The sequence below is a fragment of the Dendrobates tinctorius genome, unplaced genomic scaffold (assembly GCF_039654945.1).
Source record: "Dendrobates tinctorius isolate UK_male_01 unplaced genomic scaffold, ASM3965494v1 ptg000293l, whole genome shotgun sequence".
Classification (NCBI taxonomy): domain Eukaryota; kingdom Metazoa; phylum Chordata; class Amphibia; order Anura; family Dendrobatidae; genus Dendrobates; species Dendrobates tinctorius.
The window spans coordinates 27,670,089-27,685,798 of NW_027361960.1; the positions used below are offsets into that span (position 1 = coordinate 27,670,089).

The following is a 15,710-nucleotide window of genomic DNA, read 5'->3' on the forward strand; positions in this document are numbered from 1 at the left end:
AGTTGCTGCACAGATATCGGTGAAGGAAACTACCATGGATATTTAGATGAAGACAGAGGTATCACTCCGTCCAGGTTTTGTCCTGATGAAGAGGTCCTGCGTGACCTCGAAACGTGCTGACTTTTAAACCTGTCTAAATAAAAGCATTTTATTTCACAGACACGAGTGATACCTCCATCTTTACCTCCACTTCCTTACGTAGTGAAGTCACTAATATGGGTTCACTTGGGGGAGGGTGGGGTGTTCTGCTGTTTTGGCACCCACAATCTATTAAAACGTGAACTGCATTCTAAAAGCAAAGTAGAGCTCCTTCCCATCCAATGCATACAGTGTGCTCAAACAGTAGTGCTCAACCACATAAAGTAAAAATTGCATCACAAATTATGAGGTCTATTTTTCGCCTTTTATCCCTTTGTGGAAATGATAAATTTGGTGCTAAAACTGTATTTTAGTGGAAAAAAATGTAATTTTTTTGTTTTCACATCAAAATGTTAGAAAGTTTGTGAATCATTTCTAGGTTAACAATGCTCAGTACACCACTAGATGAATTCCTTGAGGGACCTAGTTTCAAAATGGGGTCATTTGTGGGTAGTTTGTGCTGTTTTGGCATGTTAGGGAGTCAGCAAACATGACATGGCATTCACAATCTATTCCAGACAAATTTACGCTCTAAAGATCAAATCGCACTCTTGTCTTTCCGAGCCCTGCCATGTTCCCAAACAGGAGTTTTTGACCACATAAGGGGTAGCATCACGATCACGTGAATTGCAGAACAAATTATGGGGTCCGTTGCCTACTATTATCCATTGTGAGAATTACAAAGTTGGGGCTAAAACAACATTTTAGCGGGGGGAAAAAAAAAAAAAACAGAAAAAAAAACTTACATTTTCGCTTTCACATCTACATTTTAAAAAAGTTCTGTGAAGCACCTATGGGATCAACATGCTCAACACAGCCCTAGATGCATTCCTTCATGGATCTAGTTTCCCAAATGGGGTCACGTGTGGGGTTTTCTGCTGTTTTGGTACTTCTGGGGCTCTGCAAATGAGGGATGGTGTCTGCAATCTATTTCAGCCAAATTTACATTCTAATTACCAAATGTTGCTTCTACCTTTACGAGTCCTGCCATATGTCAGTACTTTTTGGCTACATGTAGGATACCTTTGCGCTCACAAGAAAGTGGGTAACTAATTGTGGGGTACGTTTTTAGGAGTTTCCTTTTGCAAAAGTGAGAAATTTGGAGATAAAGTAACACTTTCGTGAAAAAAATAAAAATTTTCAATAGGACGACCTAATGTTATCAATTTCTGCGTAGTACCTGTGAGTTCAAAATGCTTATTATATCCCTGGATAAAATCCTTGAGGGGCGTAGTTTCCAAAATGGGGTCAGTTGTGGGGGGATTCTGATGTTTAGGTACCTTGAGGGCCCAGAAAATATGCAAGCAGCGACACGTGTTGGGATTGGTCAGCACAGGCTCCTCTAACCTGCCCTTGTAAATAATTTCATTTGTATATATTACTGATGTACTGCATATGTTATCCTTTTTGTGGTTATTGTATATATCTTGTGTTCTCACACACCAATTTTTTTATATTATATTAATTGATCATTTAAATCATGTATATTTCTCATTTCTCGCAATCATGTGGTATTTACACACTTTGAACTAGGTCCTCATATTTATTGAGAGTTTGCCTGTTGAAGCAGCATTGCTTGGATTACCCTATTCAAGCATCTCCAACCTTTCATGTATATACATTTTTAAATGTTTTTAATAATTTTCCATCTGTTTTTGCTGTTTATTATATTCAATAAAAGTTTATCAGTCTTTATATTGGGTGTGCACATATCTTCTCCCTTTCTTTCTTCTGTTAACACGTGGGTTCAAAATGCTCACTATATCACTGGCTAAAATCCTTAAGGGGTGTGGTTTCCAAAATGGTGTCACTTGTTGCCGGTTTCTGCTATTTAGGTACCTTAGGTGCCCTGTAAATATGACATGGCACCCGCAATCTATTTCAACCAAATTTGTGTTCCAAAATTCAAATGTTGAGCCTTCCCTTCCGGACCCCGCCATTTGTCCAACTAGATGTTTCTGACCACATGTGGGAAATCCGCACGCTCAGAAGAAACTGAGTAACCATTTCTAGGGTCCATTTTCTCATGCTAGTCCTTGTAAGTGTGAAAAAATTGGGGCTAAAGCAACATTTTAGAGGTAAAATTACAATTCTGTTTTTTCATTCCATTTTGCATTACCTCGTATGTAACACCTCAAAGTAAAAAGAACTTCCAACAGTTTTTTGCAGAAAATGACTGCCTGAAGTCTCAAATCCATGGGCGTCAGCAAACGTTTGGTTTACTCTTATGTAATTCTTTGCCAGGTCTCTACTTCATTTGTTGCTTGTTTATGGCTATTTATGTCTTAAAAAGTGGTTGTTGGTTTACCCAGGACTGGCAGGTACGTGTGCATTATAAATACTTCCTGCCAGAGCCCTACTATACTATACACTTGTATTGAGCGAGGCTGCGCCCACTGGATGGCCATGGGCACTGGACGACCGAGTCACTAGACGGGGCAAGACCTCGCTAAATACAAAGGTATGGGGCAAGGCCAAGTCCACTGGGCCCTGGTCAGGAGTATGTACAACTCCTAAGTACCCGCCAGTCCCTGCTCAGAAACTGTCAAATCCCCGCAGCGTACAGCCTTTGCGCAGGGGAGATTCGTAGCTCTGCAGTCACACAGACTGGACAACTCCTTTAAGTTTTGTCTTAAACATATGAAATGCATGCTCAATGGGGTTGAGACCTGGTGATAGACGCAACTGTTGCAGAATATTCCACTTATTCGCCTTAAAAAACTCCAAGGTTGCTTTCGCAGTATGTTTTGGGTCATTGCTAGAGTTTAGCGACTTTGGTCGGATCGGGTTTCGTGAATACTTATGGCCATGTGATATTTCAGTTTTTCTTTAATAAATTTGCAGAAATTTCTACATTTCTGCTTTTTTTTCAGGGATATAGAGTGTACATTAATGAGAAAAAAATGAACTTTTTTTCAATTTACCGAATGGCTGCAATGAAACAAAGAGTGAAAAATTTAAAGGGGTCTGAATACTTTCCGTACTCACTGTACATATTATAAAATGTGCGCACACAAATATATATATATTTATTAAAATGCGGACACAAGAGTGTTTTGGAACACTGACACATTTCTAGTCCTTTTCCTCTATACTGTAAAGAGGATATACGCAGAACCGGAAACTTCATTTCCCATTATGTCTGAAAAACTATGTACAAGGAGTTGCAAAATTCAAAATGTTTAATTTTCATCCCCATTCGTTCACCTGCTTTACCTATTGCTTCTTTGTGCCTGCCAAACGACGAACTAGTAAAAATGCACCAATTTATTGATAAAGTCTTGCACTCCATTAGCAAAGTTCAATATTGTGCAGTAGTAAACATTATTGATTGAAGTAGAAGATGTGTGTTCTGGTAAATAGCAGAGACAAGAGACCGCAACCACTTCAAAAGGCATTCATGAAAACTGCAGAATAAGCAATTCACCTCCTGATGTTTCATAGCCGTTCACATCCTGGTCTGGAAAAATAACCCTGATGTCGGCTACTGAAAACACATTAACACCACCCGAGTAGCTTTAATTACTTATTGAAACAATTATTGTATGCTCATTGCTTATTGTATGACACACAACGCAAACACCACCCCACAAATACCACAACACCACACGCACACCACACACACGCGCGCATGCAAGAACCACACACACGTCAATCACTTAAAGTAGCCGGCATTAACACCTTTCTTACCGATGACGGAATAGTACGTCCTCGGTAAGGATCCCCGCTTTAAGGTGGGCTCCGGCGGTAAGCCCACCTTAAAGCCACGACATGTCAGCTGTCATGTGCCCGCAATTGGCGCGAGCAGAATAGCCGTCCACCCGCGCCTATTAACTAGTTAAATCCCGCTATCAAAGCTGACAGCGGGCATTTAAATAGCATTTCCGGCCGCAAGGCCGGAAATGAGCTCATCGCCGACCCCGGTCACATGATCGGGGGTCAGCGTAACGTTGCCTGGACAACCACAGGTCTCATAGAAACCTCTATGGTTGTTCCAGGCAGATGGCTTTGAGTGCCGCCCGGTGGATGGCGCTCAAAGCACAGCAGTAAATCTGCTACATATGGGCGATCTGCTCATCGCCCATATGTAGCAGAGCCAATCGGGTCGTGCATGCTTCTAGCCTCCTATGGATGCTATTGAAGCATGCCAAAAGTAAAAAAAAAAAAATGTTTAAAAATAAAAAAACCTAAAGGTTAAAATCACCCCCCTTTCGCCCCAATCAAAATAAAACAAAAAAAAATCCCACATACACATATTAGGTATCGCCGCGTTCAGAATCGCCCGATCTATCAATAAAATAAAAGCATTAACCCGATCGCTACACGGTGTAGCGAGAAAAAAATTCAAAACGCCAGAATTACGTTTTTTGGTTGCCGCGACATTGCATTAAAATGCAATAACGTGTGATCAAAAGAATGTATTTGCACAAAAGTGGTATCATTGAAAACGTCAGCTCGGCACGCAAAAAATAAGCCCTCACCCGACCTCAGATCACGAAAAATGGAGACGCTACAGGTCTCAGAAAATTGCGCAATTTTTTATTTTTTTTTTAGCAAACTTCGGAATTTTTTTCACCACTTAAAGAGAAGATAGACATGTTTGGTGTCTATGAACTCGTAATGACCTGGAGAATCATAATGGCAGGTTAGATTTAGCAACTAGTATACCTAGCAAAAAAGCCAAGCAAAAAACAAGTGTGGGATTGCACTTTTTTTTGCAATTTCACCGCACTTGGAGTTTTTTTTTCCCGTTTTCCAGTACACAACATGGTAAAACCAATGGTGTCGTTTAAAAGTACAACTCGCCCTGCAAAAAATAAGACCTCACATGGCCATATTGACTGAAAAATAAAGTTATGGCTCTGGAAAAAAGGGGAGCGAAAAACAAACGAAAAAAGCTCCGGGAGTGAAGGGGTTAAAGCAGGGGTGGGGAACCTCAGGCCCTAGGGCCATTTACGGCCCTTAATGACCTTTTATCCGGCCCCCGGGGAGATTCTCAGGGACTGCAGTGCTTTAGCAGGGAGTTGTATTTTGATTGCCACCAGCTCATTAATTTCTTCTTGCTCTATGAGCATACAGATGCAGTGTTCACTACTGAGCACTGAAGGGTATGCAATGAAAGATTACGTCCTGACACCAATGCCAGAGTCAGGATGTACTTTGTGGGCGGAGTTTGTATGGCCCCCGAAGGATGGTATAAATATTCAAATGGCCCTTGGCAGAAAAAAGATTACCCACCACTGGGATAAAGGGAATCTGTCACCCCTTTTTGGCCTATAAGATGCGGCCACAGCCATCAGGGGCTTATCTACAGCATTCTGTAATGCTGTAGATAAGCCCCTGATGTAACCTGAAAGATAAGAAAAACAAGTTAGAGTATACTCACTCGGTGATCCGGTCCGATGGGTGCCGCAGTCCGGTGCCTCCCATCTTCGTGTGATGACGTCCTCCTTCTTACTTCTGCAGCGGCTCCTGTGCAGGCGTACTGTATCTGCCCTGTTGAGGGCAGAGTAAAGTACTGCAGAGTGCAGGCGCCGGACCTTTCTGACCTTACCTGGCGTCTGCGTACTGCAGTACTTTACTCTGCCCTCAATACGGCAGATAAAGTACTCCTGCGCAGGAGCCGCGGCAGAAGGAGGAGGATGTCATCTCTAGAAGATGGGAGGTGCCGGACCGGACCGCGACACCCACCACACCCGCCTCCGCCCCCTGGTAAGTATAATCTAACTTGTTTTTCTTCTCTTTCAGGTTACATCGGGGGCTTATCTACAGCATTACAAAATGCTGTAGATAATCCCCTGATGGCAGTGGCCGCAGCTTATAGGCCAAAAATGAGGTGACAGATTCCCTTTAATTTGGAGAGCTCGTGTTTTTGACATGGACAGTTGCTCTAGAGTGGGTAACCTCAAAAATCTTTTCATATATATACCTGAAGGTAAAACCAGAAACATTGTTTACCAAAAAACACTACAATAGATAGTTGTTTAACTGTAAACCAATTTTAGGCTTTTGTCCGTGAACTACTTATAGATTACACTGGAGGGAGGGGGGAAGGGTTGCACTATGTTGTTAATTGGGTGTAAATGTTTAATATGTTTGTGTAAGGTGCATATATTTTCATTTTTGACAAAAAATAGTTAAAAAAATAGTTGTAATAGTTTATACTACATAATATGTATTGAATATGTAAAATCAATAAAAATGTTGATATTAAAAAAAAAAAGTTGTTTACATCAATGTTCAGACAAATTAGTAAAATGCCAAAATAATAAAAATTTAAAGTGGAAAAAAATGTACTGTAGCATTTTGAAAATGTGAATTTCAGGGTGACACTGAAAATTTTAATTTAGCTACCATAACCAACAATTTAACATTTCCCACGAGCGAAGCTGCGGGTATTCTACTAGTCTGTATATAGGTAAGGAATTAGCTTAACCCCTTCGCACCCGAGCCTGTTTTTGCCTTCGTGACCGGGCCAATTTTTTCAATTCTGACCAGTGTCACTTTATGAGGTCATAACTCTAGAACGCTTCAACGGATCCTACTGATTCTGACATTGTTTTCTCATGACATATTGTACTTCATGATGGTGGTAAAAATTTTTAGATATGATCTGCGCTTATTTGTTAAAAAAAAAATCAAAATTTGGCAAAAATTTAGAAAATTTTGCAATGTTCAAACTTTTAATTTTTATGCCCTTAAATCAGAGAGTGATATCGCACAAAATAGTTAATAAATAACATTTCCCACATGTCTACTTTACATCTCCACAATTTTGGAAACATAATTTTTTTTTTTTTAGGAAGTTATAAGGGTTAAAAGTTGACCAGCGATTTCTCATTTTTACAACAAAATTTGCAACACCTTTTTTTTAGGGACCACCTCACATTTGAAGTGAGTTTGGGGGGGTCAATATGACAGAAAATACCCAAAAAGTGACACCATTCTAAAAACTGCCCCTCTCAATGTACTCAAAACCACATTCAAGAAGTTTACTAACCCTTCAGGTGCTTCACATGAATTAATGGAATATGGAAGGAAATAATAAACATTTAACTTTTTTTCACAAACATTTTACTTCAAAACCATTTTTTTTTATTTTCACAAGTGTAAAAAGAGAAAATGAACCACAAAATTTTTTGTGCAATTTCTCCCGAATACGCCAATACCCCGTATGTGGGGCTAAACCACTGTTTGAGCACACAGCAGAGCTCAGAACGGAAGGAGTGCCGTTTGACTTTTTCAATGCAGAATTGGCTGGAATTGAGATCGGATGCCATGTCGCATTTGGAGAGCCCCTGATGTACCTAAACAGTGGAAACCCCCCACAAGTGACCCCATTTTGGAAACTAGACCCCTTAAAGAACTTATCTAGATGTGTCGTGAACACTTTGAACCCCCAAGTGCTTCACAGAAGTTTATAACGTAGAGCCATGAAAATAAAAAATCATTTTTTTTCCATAAAATGATCTTTTAGCCCCCAATTTCTTATTTTCACAAGGGTAACAGGAGAAATTGGACCCCAAAAGTTGTTGTCCAATTTGTTCTGAGTACGTTGGTACCCTATATGTGGGAGAAAACTACTGTTTGGGCACATGGTGGGGCTCGGAAGGGAAGTAGTGACGTTCTGAAATGCAGACTTTGATGGAATGGTCTGCGGGTGTCATGTCGCGTTTGCAGAGCCCCTGATGTACCTAAACAGTGGAAACCCCCCCACAAGTGACCCCATTTTGGAAACTAGACCCCCCAAGGAACTTATCTAGATGTGTGGTGAGCACTTTGAACCCCCAAGTGTTTCAGTAAAGTTTATAATGTAGAGGCGTGAAAATAAAAAAATCATTTTTTTTCCACAAAAATGATCTTTTAGCCCCCAATTTTTATTTTCACAAGGGTAACAGGAGAAATTGGACCCTAAGAGTTGTTGTCCAATTTGTCCTGAGTACGCTGGTACCCCATATGTGGGAGAAAACTACTGTTTGGGCACACGGTGGGGCTCGGAAGGGAAGTAGTGACGTTCTGAAATGCAGACTTTGATGGAATGGTCTGCGGGCGTCATATTGCATTTACAGAGCCCCTGATGTACCTAAACAGAGGAAACCCCCAATTCTAATTCCAACCCTAACCCCAACACACCCCTAACCCTAATCTCAGCCCTAACCACAACCCTAACCACAAACCTAACACCAACACACCCATAACCTTAATCCCAGCCCTAGCCCTAACCTGTGTACCTGCTTTTTTTTTCTTTACTTTTTTTTCTTTTTGTGACAAGATCGCTGCCCTGCGATCTGACTCATAGTAACGCCACTTCTCCTCTGATCTCACACTGACAGATGATCAGAGGTGAAGCAGCGTTACTATGTGACAAGATCGCTGCCTGGCACAGCTGTGCCAGGCAGCGATCAGCTGCTTCACCTCTGATCATCTGTCAGTGTGAGATCAGAGGAGAAGCCGCGTTACAATGAGTGAGATCGCCGGGAAACAAGCAGCTTTCCCAGCGATCGCTCCCATTGGCTGCTGTGACGCTGACGTCATCAGGACCTGAACCAATCAGGTTTCGATGACGTCTGTGGTCCCAGCATGCATTGTGCACCGGAATCCCGGCGGGGCACAAAACCGCAGACAGTAGATAAACGTTGGCGCTGCACAAAGCCCAGCAAGCGCCAACGTTTATCTACAGTGGGCGGTCGGGAAGCGGTTAAAAGACAGGAAAAGTTTTCGTCAATGGTATATTCTCAAAATATGATATAGTTAGTTGTAGGGTACCACAGGGATCTGTGCTAGGACCAATTGTTTTTAACTTCTGTATTAATGACCTTGTGGATAGAGATAAGTGAATATTTTCGGAAAACGATCGCCGCATCTGAATATGCCATATTCGTAAAATATTCGTGCTGATTTTATGTTTGACGATCGCATTCGAACATATTCGCTCATCTGTACTCCCATTGACTCCAATGGCTTTGGGCTATGTTTGGTGAATATTGCAAATACAGCGATCCGAATCCGAACTGAATACTGAAATACTCGCTGATCTCTACTTGTGGATGGGATTGAGAGTAAAGTGTCAGTCCTTGCTGATGCCAAACTATGTAGGATATTAAAATCAGACCTTGACATTAAAATGTTAGAAAACAATCTGGATAAGAAGACTGAATGGGCAAACACTTGGCAAATGAGATATAATGTAGATAAATGTGAAGTAATGCACCTAGGACAGAGTAATCCTATTTCTGCATATACATTAAATGGGAGTATACTTGGGACTACAGAACAGAAGGACTTGGGTATTCTGGTTACAAGTAAGCTGAGCAGCAGTACTCAATATCAAGCAGCAGCCGCAAAAGCAAGCAAGATTTTAGGATGTATAAAAAGAGATAAAATCCCACAATCCCAATGTATTGTTACCCCTTTAGTCACTGGTGAGGTCACATCTAGAATATGGGATCCAGTTTTGGGCTCCACATTTTAAAAAGGATATTCAGAATTTAACAGTCAGTTCAAAGGGGGTCAACTAGATAATTACAATTGATGGAAGGCCTCTCATGTGATGAGAGGTTGGAAAAGTTGGGCTTGTTTAGCTTAGAGAAAAAAAAAAAAAAAAAAAAAGAACGCCTCAGAGGAGATCTCATTTACATGGTCAGTACAGAGAACTTACATATGATTTATTCCTACCAAAGGCCATACTAAGGACCGGACAGACAGATTTAAAAAAAAAGGGTTGGATGATTTCCTCAGTACAAATAATATTGTGGGTTACAGTTAATTTAGTGACAAAATGATCAATTGGTGGAGAAAGGTTGAACTTGATGGACCCAAGTCTTTTTTCAACCTATGTAACTGTGACTGTAAACCGAATGTACTGTGATGCTGCCCAGAATCATTGGGAATATTTTCCTCTACATTTTCACATATATTAATTGAATACATTGTTACTTACCATTTTCTTGCGCAAATCGAGAAGCTTCCAAAAATGTAACTTCACGGTCAGCATCCAAGTCTTTTTTGTTCCCACAAAGGATTATTACAATGTTCTGACTAGCCAGCATTCGAGCATCTGTAAGCCAGTTGGTGAGAGCATTGTAGGTTTCTCGACTGTATTTGGAAGAAAAATAAAATACGTTTTTTAAAAAGTTGAAATGAAATGGTAACTATACTTCTGTAACGTGAACTATTAACATGCACGATACAGACAGCGGAATTTACACGGATTACAAGCTTAATAAAGAAAGAAAAGAAAACTTTGCTTTTTATCCTTTATTACGATTTCTGGTATCCTTCCTTATTGTTGATGAAACCTTCTGAAACAATTAAATACAGTTGGAAAAAAAAGGATATCCTGATAGCTGTGATTCAATCGCTTATTCAACATTTTGAATAAGCTGTTAAAATCACTGGGCAAACACAGATCTGCATGAGAATCTGCCTACAGAGATTATTTTAACCACTTCACCCCTGGGCCATTTTCAGTTTTTGTTTTTTTATCCTTCCCATTGTCCAAGAGCCATAACTTTTTTATTTTTCTGTCAATATGGCCATGTGAGGGCTTGTTTTTTGCGCGGCGAGTTGTACTTTTGAATGACACCAATGATTTTTTTTAATAGACTGTGGTGGAAAGCGGGAAAAGAAATCCAGAGTGTGACAAAATTGCAAAAAAAAGTACAGTTGTTTTTCGGGTTTTTAACTTATTACGTTCACTATATGGTAAAGTTAACCTGGAAACATGACTCCCCAGGTAAGTACGACTGTGCATTTTTTTTTTCTGCAGCATGTCAATTTTTTTATTGCGTTTCTGCAGCATTTTTCACCCATTGACTTCAATTTAGTCATTCAAATCCGCAGCAAAAACGCAGGTATAAAAAAAGTTCGCGGATTTGTTGAGTTTTTCTTTTTACCAGCTTCCTATGGTGTTTCCGCTGTTATCTGTGTGACGTAGGGAACACCAGCGTGGTAGTTCTTATCGGCAAGTCAGAGGGCTGCGGGGACATGCTGTCAGATGTCAGCGTGTTCCTACAGCTATGACTGTCACCTGCGGTAACATTACCGCCGGTACTTTCAGTCACAGCGCTACAGGGTCATGCTGTTAGGTGTGACCCCGCAGCCGTGACTGTGACTACAAACCGTCGGTCAGAGCGCTGCCAGATCATGCTGTCAGATGTCAGCGTGACCCCGCAGCTGTGACTGTCACCTGCGGTAACACTACCACCGGTACTTTCAGCCAGAGCGCTGCCAGATCATGCTGTCAAATGTCTTCGTGATCCCACAGCTGTGACTGCGACCCGCAGTAACGCTACCGCAGACTGTCGGTCAGAGTACTGCGGGATCATGTTGTCAGATGTCAGAGTGACCCCGCAGCTGTGACTGTGACCCACAGGCATGGGTCGATGAGACTACTGCTCCCATCGGGCTGCGTTCTGATGTCACTGGTAACAGTGACAGCAGGTGCAGCTGATGGGAGATGTAATTTCATCTGCCGGCGCCTGTGCTCACCGTAAAAAAAAAAAAAAAAAAAAAAATTTATACTCACCTAATACCAAATCCCCGATGCCCTTGTCTCCTAGAGATAATGTAAAATAATACACTAACATATACTCACCTGTCCACCATAGTCCATGTAATCCTGAGTGTCCCACGGCAATCTCACATGTACAAGTCACATCGGGAGATATGACCTCTTCCGCTGTCAGAGATTGAGAGTGGGATTTAACTGGTTAACAGGCACATGCCATGATCTGTTAATGGCATATGATGACACTAAATCAGTCATCAAGTACTGGGAAAGATGCAGGCTCAGCGTGTAAGCACGCATCAAAGTCAGGGAGAAGACATATGACATTGTCATGAAGGGGTTAAATGAAAGGAAACACTACCGGAGAGAGACAGGTAATGACTGACAGTCACCTCTCATGATCCACATGTCTTACACTGGAAACAGCCCTTTTCATTAAAAACAAACTCTGGAGGAAGATTGTCAGGGACATTCATGTCCAGCCCATAAATCTTAACAGGCATTTCACATATTAAGAAAGATGTGGATTACTCTGGAATCAGACATCGGCTTCCATATATCAATATTTTATTTTCTTCAGCTTCATATAACCTGCATTCCCCTAAAGACAGCTTAAGGTTTATACTATTGACAGATTCCCTTTAAAACCAATTGTTTATCATTACTCGTCATTGACCATACCACCATAAAATTCAGCTTTCTGTATAAAAATTAAGTCGGTGAATGTAATTGCAACTTGAAGGAACATTTACCCAAAGCATGGCTGTCCAGCGCATGACTATCACCGATGCTTTCACTAAAAACACACCAGCAGATAGGCTTGAAGCTGGTTAGAAGCTCTGCATTCACAGTACGACAAAACATCACCTTTGGAGTACGATATATAACTAATTCACAGACCAGGACCCCAATGAATTATATTAAAAAATAACTTATTAATAAATCTAAAATTACTAAATGGTGCACAACAACCAATACCATCACGAAATATAAAAGATATTATATAGAAAAGGCCAAGGGAGGTGCCTGGCCCTACTCTAGTGCTAAATGCACCCTACCTACCAGTGGAGGTTGGCACCCTATTCCTGCGCAAATGACGCTCCCGCTCACCGTCAACTATCCCTTCTAGCCCTTGAAAACCCTGTATGGAGGGAAAGGAAAACTGATGACAGGAAAAAGTATATCCAATAATAAAGATATAACCAAAATCGTCAAACCACAAGAAGAGGGGAGAGACCGGTATAATATATATTGCAGACAGGGAGCTAATGGAGAAACTGTACCTGCTCTGACCCTGCCTGTCAGCGGAAGTTGGCACCCTATGTGATCAAATGACGAGATTGGCGCCCCCGCTCCTCGATGGCTATCCCAAAGAGTTACCCTAATAGGGTAGTTATAAGAAAAATGATACAACATATAAGGTGCTAGAGTGCTTAGATGTAACATCATTGGAACATCTAGGCCGTGGGTTCGGACAAGGTATAGGACATATCAATAAAGCCCATCAATGCAGAGCAAGTGGTTCATAATGCTATACAGATGAAATATATTTATCAAATGTCCATACGAATACTGTTTATGATATGATGACGAAAACCCCCAAGCTGATCCCCGTATAGCCCCCCAAATCATATCTCCATAATTGTAGCCAAATGCAAACATTAAATAAGGAGCTCCTCTCGCACTAATGCGTCCAAAAGCCCACAGAACATGTATATAAATAAATTAGACGCGATTCCTCTCTTGTGTGAGGTTCATCAGGCGTACATATACATGTTAGAAAAGACTACTTAGCTTGTCATAGTGAAATCTAAATAGCGATAGAGTCCTCAGCACATAGGGTGAATCCCCTCTGGATGTGGTGCTTGAAGTCAAGTGCCCAGTTAAACCAAAATATAAACTCTGAGATAGATAATGATTTGATCACCTGGACAGCTCCGCGTGCGTGCCACAATACCGGAAGCACGCTATACATAGCCGCAATGTAGTTCCGCATTTGCGTTCCAGCGAGTGAGCAGATGCAGAAGTATATTATGATCACTTCCCGTTCATATGCGTTTCAACTGCGTTCCACCGTGTGCGCAATGCACAGAGATTGTGCGCTCCATGTGCGTTCCACCGGGGACGCAAGAGCAGAGGCGAACGTCATTCATTCTTCATCAATTTAAGATGCAAGGAGGGGAGGAGCAAAACAAATCCTCATATCCAGTGTTACATACTGGTGCAAACTCATTCATCCTCCGTCAATGTGAGATGCAAAAAGGGGCAGGACAAAACAGATCCTCATATCCAGTATTAGGCTGGTTTCACATTTGCGTCTGTGTACGCAGCGTTTCATCCGCAAACATCCGCATGCGTCCTGCGTACATATCTAACATGGTGTACGCTAGGATATGCGTTCACTTGCGGATACATACGCATGCGTCGTTTCGCGATGTGCGGCTAACGCAACATGTTGCATTTTTTGAGGCGTCAAATATGCGCGGCCATACGCATATGGACACTTGCGAATGGAGTGCGTCAAAACAACACATTACAGTCTATGGGAACACATAGGTAAGCAAGGACATGCGGACGCATGCGTATTTCTGAGTAAACATGTCCAGGAACTGGTTTATCCCACCCCCCACACAAATCTATATAAAAAGGTGTGGGCACTGGAAGTCCAGTACTCTCCAGACTTTGGAAGTGATTAGAAGCCATTGCATCTTCTTTGAAGACTCTGAATTATCAATATGTGAGTAAACAAGCTAATGTCTGTTTTTCTCCCTGCAGTCTGTAATCACTTGTCTCTTTTGCAGCATTCCTCATCATGTCCTCCAGTGCAGAGCAGACCTCACAGAGTGGACCGGAGACTGAAGTGAGTACATTTGCTACTGATTGGTAAGTATTGACTGTCAATATGACATGTGGTAAAATCATGTATTTTCTTTACAGAACCATTCCAGTGCAGATGAGCAGGAGCAGCAGACTCAGGCCCAAGTTCTGGCGGCAAGACGGCATGCAAGTATTCTTGACTGGTTTTGGTTATTCTTGAATGTTTTTAGTTTAAGTGTTTTATCTTTACAACATTAATGTCTTTCTTTCATTTCTAGGTTCCACAACTGGAGGAAGAAGCCATTGACAATGACCTCCTCATCACATTGGTGGAGGAGCGAGTACCATTGTAGGATACCTGGGATCAGCAGCACTCGGACGCTGTGGTGATTCGGCAGCTGTGGAATGAAGTCGCCCAATCGCTGATGGATGTCTGGGACAACGCTATGCCACAAGTCCGAAAGGATTTTCGTAAGTATTGCAATGTGGTCTAACGCGGCAGTGAATCTGTAAGGCCGGGATGCGAGAAACTCCTGCGAGTTTCTTGCATCACACATGGTTGCGTGATCACAGCCTAAAGTGCATTGTTTAACAATTTTTTTTTCTGCCTTCAAAGTGAAAAAAGTGAGAACCCGTTGGCGTTCGATGAAGGATCGCTTCAATAAGGACCTGAGACAGGAGATCCAAGTTCGAAGTGGTGCTGCTCAAAAGTTTAGGAAATACAAGTACCATAGCATGCTGTCTTTCCTGAGGCCTGTCCTTGCTCAGCGAATGTAAGTATTTTTGTGTTGTATTCCATAATCTGAATTTTTCTATTCCACAGGATATGTTGGCGCTTTTACAATTGTTATTTTTTTGTAGTAATGTTTTTCATTTCTTTTCCACACAGAACCTGGAGCAGCACCATTGAACCGGGATCGTCCACTGTTGGAGCGCCCCTTCATCGTACAGCCACCGAACAGTCCCAGTCATCCACCAGTGATGCAGTAAGTGGGCAGGCTTCAGAGGCTGGAGAACAGGCAGCTGGTTCTACAAGTGCTCCCCTGTCCCAGTCCTCTGCCACTGTTTTTTTGGGTCTTCCCGCCAGCGGCAGAAGGCCTTGGAGAGGTCACTCATGCCCGTGTTTGTTCACTTGAGCTTGGTCTTCCAGAATGGCCTGAAGGAGCTCGAAGATAGACCGGAAAGTGGTTTTGCCCATCTAAACACCCTTTTCCAGGATGTCAACCGATGCCTTGACCACCTGGAA

The 15,710-nt window shown here is 41.8% G+C and overlaps 1 protein-coding gene across 4 annotated transcripts in view; it reads right to left on the reverse strand.

Moving 5' to 3' along the window:
- Positions 1 to 15,710, reverse strand: part of RAB4A (RAB4A, member RAS oncogene family) — a 103,915-nt gene that overhangs the window by 48,973 nt on the left and 39,232 nt on the right. For all 4 annotated transcript variants that reach the window (XM_073560224.1, XM_073560223.1, XM_073560221.1 and 1 more), the window contains exon 5: positions 10,079 to 10,233. In XM_073560224.1, the coding sequence (XP_073416325.1) occupies positions 10,079 to 10,233 (155 nt within the window). The remainder of the gene's footprint in view (positions 1 to 10,078; positions 10,234 to 15,710) is intronic.